The sequence below is a fragment of the Phalaenopsis equestris genome, unplaced genomic scaffold (genome assembly GCF_001263595.1).
Source record: "Phalaenopsis equestris unplaced genomic scaffold, ASM126359v1 Scaffold000002, whole genome shotgun sequence".
NCBI lineage: Eukaryota > Viridiplantae > Streptophyta > Magnoliopsida > Asparagales > Orchidaceae > Phalaenopsis > Phalaenopsis equestris.
In genome coordinates this window covers 22,896,352-22,906,357 of record NW_018164444.1, presented here as the reverse complement: position 1 = coordinate 22,906,357, position 10,006 = coordinate 22,896,352, and the positions used below count along the sequence as shown (strand labels likewise).

The following is a 10,006-nucleotide window of genomic DNA, read 5'->3' as shown; positions in this document are numbered from 1 at the left end:
ATGTATATATATATATATATATATATGTATGTGTGTGTGTGTGTTTCTATACATGTGTGTCTGAAATTGATGAGTATTATTTTTAAATAATTTAATTGATTACAAGGCTACAAAGATTTACAATCAATTAAAATTATTAATTTAAAAAATAGAATAAAAATATATTAAATTTCATTTAATAAATTAATATTTTAATATAAATAATAAGATTTAAATCTCACCCCTACCCTTAACATCCTACTGCTGCTTGACTCGAGCTATAAAAACAGCTCTTTGTTGGCGGACAGCTTGTGTTCCTTGCACTCGACTCGCTAATTGAACAAATCGAACACAAATCAATTCTTTGGGCTTGATATATAAAGGAGCCAAACACGAGCATTGATATTTTTTAACAAGCCGAACACGAGCCAAGCCTGGGTTTGCTCAAGCTCGGCTCATTTACGCCCTACTATAGGCATGTCTTCCTTGATGTGTGATATTTTGATTTATTATATATTAAATATATACTATTTTATCATCACATCAATAAAACCTCTATTTTATTCCTTGTTCCCTTCTTTTGTTACAATTGTGTATTTATATTTATCTTGAAAAAAATTTGTAAATTTTTTGGCTTACATTAGAGCTGGTGCAGACATTCGAGGACTCTACGAAGATAGAGACAATCGTGAGTTGGGCAACCTCATAGTCCTTTATCAAGCAGAGTCAATTTTTGAGGATAACAACATTTTACAAGCAGTACATCAAGAGCTTCAGCATCATTACAGCTCCCGTGATAGAGCTTTTTAAAGGAGAGAAGTTTCAATGGAGTTTTTTCTTCGTTGCCCCTTTTCAGAGGCACATTAAGCATTAATGATAGCCCGCTAAAGTGAAGTTTTTTTTTTCTTTCGGTAAGCTCTATGGTTTTGTGATGCAACGATTGGACTTTACAGAGCCCCATTAACCAAGTGGATGAAATAAAGATTTTTTAATCTTAGCAATGACCATTAGCATTCCTGGTTTAAGATTCTTCATCTAGCCAAGGCTTCACACATTTTGATGATATTGAGCCTCAATTATGTTGACTAGCACTTCACCATGGTTGTCATCACTGGTCGGGTAGACTTGTTGAACTTTTTATATTAAGGACTATGTCAGCATTAATCTCGAGACAGATGGCTCGGAAGAAAAATACGGCCAACCAAACGTAGCAGTTGCCGACCATTTGGGAGAGAGATTGGCGAAGAAGGCGTCTGGTTCAAGTGATTGGAAGAACACGCCAGAGAAATTCTCACAGGACGGTGAATAGCCCTCAAGCCGATCGGCAAGAGGTACTATTTAAAATCAAAGGCCAACGGATTCAAGGCTTAGCAGAAGATCGCCAAACTCCCTGCTGCCTGAATCAATTTTGGGCTTATTTTATGTGAATATCTCTGTAATTACAAAAAAATCACTCTAGAAAGTCAATAATGAGGAGACTGATATATAATTTTGTAAAACTGGAACCTGATCCTATAAATAGGGGATTCATGTCATGAATGAAGGCTACATTCTCTTTTATTGTTTTTTACTATGCATTCTCTCTCATTTCTCCTTGTATAACGTCCTATACTTTGGGTGTGTTAACTAGACACTGTTGGATTGTAGAGAAATGTCACAAGATACACTATTAGACCTTCTTAGATCATTGTTTTCTTTTAGAGGTCTTTGTGTTAGTTCTCATAACTAATAAATAAATTAGAATTGAAATTGGTTTGATTTTATTACTCCTAAAAGCAAGTTTAAAATTGGCATTTGGAGTTTTAAGTAGTTTTTAATTAATTGTTGTGATGGCCAACACAATTATTGGAAAAAATAGTATCATTTAGGGCCCCTAAGTTTTTTCTCTCCTCTGAGGTGATATTTGGTAGCATAGTTTAAAGAGGATTTAGCATAAATCCAGGCAAACATCAAAAAAAAAAAAAACCAAAAATTAAATCCAAAGTTCTGTTAAATCAAAAATTTTTGTGTTCCATCTTTTCTCCCTGCATTTTGTCTCTTTTAGGATATAAATCCGGATTTAAATTCGATTGCGAGACGGATTTAAAAATTTGATCTTGCTGTTGCTTGCGAGTTCATCTCTGGGCATTGACGACCAAATTTACTAGATTTAATAAATCCTATTTAACATAAATTCAAGCTGCAGCCAAACATCTCCTAAAAAACAATTCACGTTCAATTGGAAAGTGAAAAAGATTTGGAAGATTTCAAAATTAATGAAAAACGAGATCAAATGAATGGCTGGAGGCATGCTATTTAAATACATTAAGTCCCAATTTCCTAAATGTTTTACTCAATCGATTTTATTTTTAAAATAATGTTTGAATTGAATCGACATTTTTTACCACTTCCTCAATAATCGAGCAAAATTACCCGCATATATATTTCTCCAATACAGCACAAAGCCGGTAAAAAACGAGATTTAGGTTTTAATCCAACCTACCTGGCCACAGAGAAGGTCCACGGAGTGATGAGCTGCTCCTCCGTCGCCCGATCTTCGCCATAGACGTCTTCCACGCCGCCGGCCACCCCAGACTTGGGATCAAGATCCAGCACCGACGTCCCGTCCCCTCTGCGCTCCTTCATCATGCTCTCCATCGGAATGCCCCACCACCGCTGCAACACAAATTCTCCGCCAACACTCTACTTCTCCCACCGACCCTCTCCTCCTCAAACCCAACCAAAGAAGAAAACAACTCAATCAGATTTGGCTACACCTTCAACTTACATGAATATAATCATAAAATAAAACATCGGCCGCTCTCAGGCCCCCATAATACAGCCACGTTGGGAGATGATCACAGCACAGATTCTGCAGATAATGTTTATAATTTGTAGGACAGTGTTGAGGAAACTGGGTTTAACCAGAAAGCAGCATTTGTACAGCGACGATAACATTTCTTCCTCCTGGGAGCGCGATGGAGCTGCAGCTCAGCTGTGGGGGCGCACGAGGTTTGCACAAGTGGACGAAAAAGATTAATCACGTGTTTGAAAAGCGAGATTTATATACATGAGTTATAGAGGGAAAAAATTACTATTTTTCGGTATAATGAGATTATATCTGCAGTATAACCTCTTCTAACTTTTATATAATCTTCTGTAATTTATTTGTAACATACTAATAAATTTTTATATGATAACAGAAGCACGGAACTTATACCCTCCTTAAAATTTCGAAATCGCACGCAGCGCTGTGTGCGCCTATCGTACGCAAATTTTTTCCGTCATAGAGAAACTCAAGATTTAATATTTTCTCATTTTTTACGGGGCGAGTCAAGTCCATTCTTAACTCGCTAGGACTCAACTCGATAATTAACTCATGAACTGAGCTCGATGAGCTAATAAATGAAGCTGAAGCTAACCCTAATTCAACTCATTCGCTTTTGAGCAGGTTCTTTTAAAAATAAATAATTCAAATCTGCCTAAATATATATTAAATTAAAAAAAAAACTTTAAATTATTAAAAATATTTAAAACTGTTATTTTACATTTTATGTCAATTAATTTTTTTATAATTATCTTCTAAAATTTCATTCTATTTATCATTTATTTTTAGCATAAACTTAAATTAACAAGTTTTTTCTTTATTTTGTGCTGAATAAGCCAGCTTGTGAGCCATTTCTAACTCATAGAAATAAACCCGAGCTCAAGCTCAAAACAATCAAACGACTAAGGATGAGGACACACCGATCAGAGCATTAAATTCAAAAAACATGATCTAAACTGGTCATCTGAATGGCCAGCAGACTGATCAAGTATACCCTCAGAGAATTTGATCGGCTAGCTACGGTCCCAATTGATGAAGCTCTCTAAAGGACATTCAAACACAACTAGCCGACTGACCGCTCATAGCTTGGCAGAACATGTCGACCGGCTGATTTAATTCGCACTGGGCCCGAGGCTTTGGTCGATCATAACATGTTGACCGACTAATTACTATTATATCTAAATTCAAATTGTAAGATAAATTTAGTGTTAAATCAACACATTTATTGCATTGAGGGTAATTTATATGATCGCTCGCTCCTTTTAGTAATTGGGGGCTATTTTTATAATCTCTCTCTCTCTCACTTTTTTGTAATTGTACAAGAATACCTCCTATAAATATGAGGCTCGACAATGAACAAAGGGACCCTGGGTCTGATGACTTTTTCCTCAGCTTCTTTACTGATAACTCACTAGCATTTTTTTCTCTCTCTACTCCTTCCTCTGGCTCTAACTCTCGATGTGTATATTTCCAAAGGACAATTCCGGACTAACTACGAAGGTGGAGCGAAGAGCGTGGACATGCTCCAGAGGAGAAGCTGAGTCAACTACGAAGGAGAACCCTTGCAGAGAGAAATAGCGTCCATGGAAGTCAACAGAGAGATAATGAATAGGCATGTAGGAAGCGGTCCAAGCATTGTGAGAGCAAATAATGGACCAGCTCGAGGGTTTTAGAGCGGCAATGATCCCATAAAACGCTCGATCGCCGCCCATGAAGGGAGAGTCTTGGGGAACCCGCCTCAGGAAGGCTCACATTGATAATCAGCCATCACCCCACGGTTGGCCCGGTGATCGGCCAATCGAAGGACCAAGGGATTTCGATCCAACGGATGTGTTGCATCTACACCAACAGCCCAACATCAAGCAGAGAGTGGGAATGTTTGTTCGGTCGGCTGTGGGTAGCGCTTTTGAGTCAGCGGTTGTAGTCCTACAGATCGATGACATCATGAAGTGCCGACTGTTCCTGACTACGCTAAAAGAAGTCAAGCTTCAACGGTTTAAAATTCTATCATATGGGATCATCTCGCTTTTCTTTGAATTCCAGAAGCTCTTCCTGACATACCTTACTTCCTTAGGATATGGGATCGCGATGGAATTGAGCTTCACTTGCATTGGGATGACCCCATGATTATAGAAAATGGAGCACAATTCAATATTAAATGGTAGGCGAAGGCCGAATTGAAATTGGTTCCTGCAAAATAAAAGTTCATCATGGTAAAGTAAGGTTACCCTATCCATCTCATTAAAAACTTGAAGTTTGATGGAATCATCAAAGATATGACTCTGTCGTAGCGAGTCGAAAATTTACAACAAAGCACTTGAAGACCAATCAAAGGAAACCCAATATCTAAAAAGAGCATTCGTCACTGCTTGACCAAGACACACCCTAACTAATGTAGCCTTCATCTTCACCCCCCCCCCCGATACCTAAATCGATTCAATTTTTCTAGGGCTTAAAAAGAAGAGACTTTTCTAGCAAAACTGAAAGCTCACGACAAAGGGTCATCAAGGTCTTCTCCACCTTTTCCATATCATCCAATAACTCAGGCATCTTCTTTCCATGATGAATCCTTGTCTATCCAATCGAGCAAAAGAACTTTCAGTCTCCTCTTGATGATGAGCTAGTAATTCATGTGACATTTGGGCCCCTTCTATGACTTCACACACATCTCAGGGTGAAGCAAAGGGTTTCCAGGGTGATCGACCCCACCATCTTAGCTAGAAAGTCGACCGCTCTCACCAAGCACATGATCTATGCTCACTGGTGGCTCGGTCGGACCTTCATCTAGTTTTAACAGAGCCAGTTCCTTTGCATAAAAAAAATTTCATAAACAAAAAAGGTTTCAAATCAAAATCTGAAAGTTCAACCCCATAAACACAAGACAAAAGTCTCTTATACGTAGGAACTGGAAGATTTCAGACATTATAAGCAACGCAATAAGCTCATCAGGAAGCATCAGTGAAAACAACAAAAGTGCGCTGGAAGCCACTTGCGTGGCATAAATGGTCGGGGGTCCTTGAACAGTTGTAGGAGGTTGAATAGTCGGGTCGAGAATCAAGCCAATAAATAGAGCATTATTTCTTGTTGTGCCAATGATTGAATCAGATGACCCCACTTATTGGTAGAGAGAGTGCAATTATCTTCCTCTTGATGATTTTCTTCCTTTTTTCATCCTCTGGGAGATCTCATTCTTTCAATTTTTTTGAAATAGAGCAAATCAGGCTTTTTGTGAGAAAGTCATCTTGAGACTTCGTTAGTTTGTCCATCACAATGCCAAAGGCATAAGAGCCAACCGACTTAAACAAAGGGAAGCACAAAGTGAAGCAGGCAAAAGAAGGCATCCTATTGAACTAATTATAAAAATTAGAAGCTCGGAAATCAAAGGAGTTCAAATGTTAAGTCATTAATTAAAATTTAATTAAATATATTTTTTTATTAAAATTTTTTATTCCTATAACAACGTTGCTTTGAATAACTAAGACAGTAGATGAGCTTAAATATGTACACAAAAAAGTGTTTACACTGAACTTACGAAGATTTAACAGTTCGTAAAGGAAGAATACGATAGAGGCAAATCCCTTGAAAAGAGATCATGCAGCCCACCAGGCCGGACGAGTCAAGTAGGATGAGCCAAGTCAATCAGGTTAGCTCAACTGTGGGATATATTATTGCACAAAACATCTTCAACCATCCAGTAAAGGCTAAAGGACTTCTTATCGGAGATTAGAGATAGCCAACTATGCTAGGTTAGTTGATTGAGCCTTACCGACTAAGCTCAGCATACTAAGCTAACTTAGTTGAGACGAGCTAACTAAGCTTAGCCGACAGAGCCAAAAGGTGACCAGGCAATGAGTCGTCGCTCATTAAATACTAGGAATATCTTAGTATAACATTTTAGGGAATATCATAGTATATACTTTCTTCAAATGAGGGTAAAATTATACTATTACTATTGTGTTCTTTATAAATAGATGAAACATTTAATTAAGGTGGGCTCGGAATGCGAGACTTATCACATTGTCTGGTAAACTGCTTGGGGCTCACATACCTCATGTTGAATTAATTGTATTATGGGCCGGAGCAATGAACCTATTTGAAGTGGCTCATTTCATACCAGAGAAACACATGTATGAATGATGATTGATTTTACCTCCACATTTAGCTACTCTAGGGTGGGGAGTAGGTCAACGTCCAGGGGGAGAAGTTATCAACTCCTTTCATCTGGAGTACTCGACTTAATTTCCTCAGCAGTCTTAGGCTTTAGCGATATTTATCATGCACTTCCAGGACTTGAAACTCTTGAAGAATCATTTTCATTCTTCGGTTATGTATGGAAAGATAAAAAGAAAATGACTACAATTTTTGTTATTCACTTAATTTTATTACGTATAAGTTCTTTTCCTCAAGTGCTTAAGGCTCTATATTTTTGAGGTGTACATAATTCCTAGGCACCCGGAGGTTAATGAGGATGGGAAAAAGGGTGCCTTATACTACCATAGTGGTCGCCTCATCCAGGCTGAACTGAAATATCCGATAATCGAGAAACACTATTTCGCGTTGAAATTCTCAGTACACAAGCTAAGACATTACATGCTCTCACACCCATATCAATCTGATCTCAAAGATAAATTCTTTAAAATACCTGATGACTCATCTCACCCTAGCTGGGCAGTTGCGAGATAGGTCATGCTCCTATCGTAGTTCAACATTTTATATGTCCCTCAACGAGCCATCAAAGAATAGGCTTTTGTGGATTTTCTAGTGATACTCCTAAAGTCTATTTAATACTTTTTTTCCTAATAAAAAATATTTTTCAATATTATTCCTTTCTGTAGATGCCAGGTTGCAAATTTATTATAATATAATAATAAATTTTTTAAAATTTAAATAAATAAATAATGCCTTGCGCGACTGATTGGTGTGCACGCTATTTTGCAAACACATGGTCGCGGGTTCAAGGCGTTGCAGCAGAGGGAGAGAATGAGAGAGGAAATGAGGTATTTTAAAATACCTCTGTTTTTTCAAAAAAAATAAAATATTTGTTTTTTTTTTTTTGTCTCTTAACTCGTCTGAATTGCGAAAGTAAATTTTTTATATTTGAGAAAATTTTGTATTAGTGATATATATATATGTTATAATTAAATAATTGAGAATTTGATAAGAATGAAAAATAAGAGTTATAATTTTATCATAAATTATGATTTTTTGCTGAGAATTTAAAAAAATGGGCGAAAGAAAGTACATGTATTTAATACACAACCAAGCCAAGCCGTACACGTGGTCCATTGTAGTTGGAGTATTGATGTAGTTTTGTATTAGGACTTCTGATGTAATATTTTTTCGTGAATAACAATGTTTGGGGCGCTCTTTATGTAATTGCCCCAAAATTTAAATGTATTTAAACTATTTTTCTGATTTATTTTCAATGTATTTAGAAAAAAATTGATTTATTTTGTTAGCAACAAAACATACAAAAAAAAAAAAACTCTTTAATTGTTTTCACAAACAACCAAACACTAAATAAATATTATAAATACATACTTTGCATTGTCATTATAAATACTTTGCCAATATCTATATATATAAATGTATGCTTCTTTTTTTGAAAAGATTATACAATGAAAAAGAAATACATATGTTGTCGTATATTCAATATTTAATAACGTTGAATTTCAAACAATTGCAAACAAATAGTCTCTAAAATGATATTGAAGTTAAAATATATCAAATAATGATATTTCTACATTTTGGAAAAAAAAAAACATATTATCTAATTTCAAAAAATCATATGGTAACTAAACCGATAAATTCACATAGATTTTGATGTACAAATTTAGCATAATAATTGATGTGTGTTAGAAGGTTCATGACAATATAGTAATTATTTAGCATTATTACGTTACATGAAAATCCAACACTCCAGCAATTAAAGTGAATTGTAGATACAACATAAGTTTTTACGTGGAAAACCAAGGAAAGGGGAAAAAATCACAGGGTTGAAATAATGCACTATGGAATGGTGAGTACGTAGGTATGCTCTTCTTCTGAGTTAGGAAAGATAGAATTATGTAATGATATTTCTGTAATAATAGTAGTAACATACTGCAAAGAATGTAATTGATTGTTATTGAGTCAACAAATTGTCGTATATGGTTGCTTTAGAAGAATCGGTTGATCATAGAGGCTATAGTAGGAAGCTAAAATAACTTCGATAAGCCTTAGAGGACAGAATTAGGAGCTGAGATGCAAAGGTCAGAGTTGGTAACATAAGTCGTAGATGAGAGATGTAATAATGTTCGTAAGCCGTAGAGACCAGAGTTGGGACCAGCATGAACAGTGAAAATATCTGTAGATCATAGATATCAAAGTTATGAGACACGTGAATTATGATAATGTGCGTAGACCACAGAGGTCGGAGTGGGGAGCTATATAAGTTGTGACAACGTCCGTAGGCCACAGTGGTTAGAGTTGAGGACGTCATGAGCTATTATAATTTTGTAGGTCGTAGAAGTCAAAGTTGAACTTACATAGACTATGATAACATCCGTAAGCCTTAGAGGTTAGAGTTTGGAGCTGCATGAGTTGTTATAATCTCCTTAGGCCGCAGAGGTAGGAGTTGAGAATTACATGAGTCGTGATTACGTCCTGAAGCTACAGTTCATCAAGTATGTCATTCTGATAGGCTATAAGGAGAGAGCTTCGAGAGTTCGGATAAAGTCATTGCATCCTGAGTAGTGCAGTTATAAGCAATTATTATGTGGTGCATTTTTCTCCGTCTTAAGAAGACATCCTTGCACTATATGTAGGGTGCAACATAATATAATTGTTGTGTGCCGTAAATTTTGCTGCAGTAGATTAATTATTTGATGTCTTAGTGTTTTCTTCTTTTTTTTTTGGGAAAAAAGTGAGCCCAAAGGGCAAAATGCACGATTCAAACTTGAAACCTTATAGTGAAAGATTGCACCCTCAACCACTATGTCATGAATAAGTATGCATTTAGTGTGTTAGTATTACACGAAAATTTAGCACATGTACATATAACAAAAAGATTGGACGAGAAAGCACAAGGATTCTTTCAATGAAAAACTTTGGAAAAAGAAAAAAAAAACTATGGGGTCTAGCCCTGTCAAACCAAAATTAAAATGAGGACATATTTGAATATTTATTCATTAAAAACATATTTATTTGATAATTAGTTTTCTCATTTTCACTTAATTTAAT

The 10,006-nt window shown here is 36.0% G+C and overlaps 1 protein-coding gene across 2 annotated transcripts in view; it reads right to left on the bottom strand.

The window, feature by feature from the left end:
* LOC110022961 (NADP-dependent malic enzyme) overlaps window positions 1–2,897 on the bottom strand; it is a 20,461-nt gene extending 17,564 nt beyond the window's left edge. For both annotated transcript variants that reach the window (XM_020722147.1, XM_020722139.1), the window contains exon 1: window positions 2,462–2,897. In XM_020722147.1, the coding sequence (XP_020577806.1) occupies window positions 2,462–2,616 (155 nt within the window). In that variant the 5' untranslated portion in view covers window positions 2,617–2,897. The remainder of the gene's footprint in view (window positions 1–2,461) is intronic.
* Between the last annotated feature and the right edge of the window lie 7,109 nt (window positions 2,898–10,006).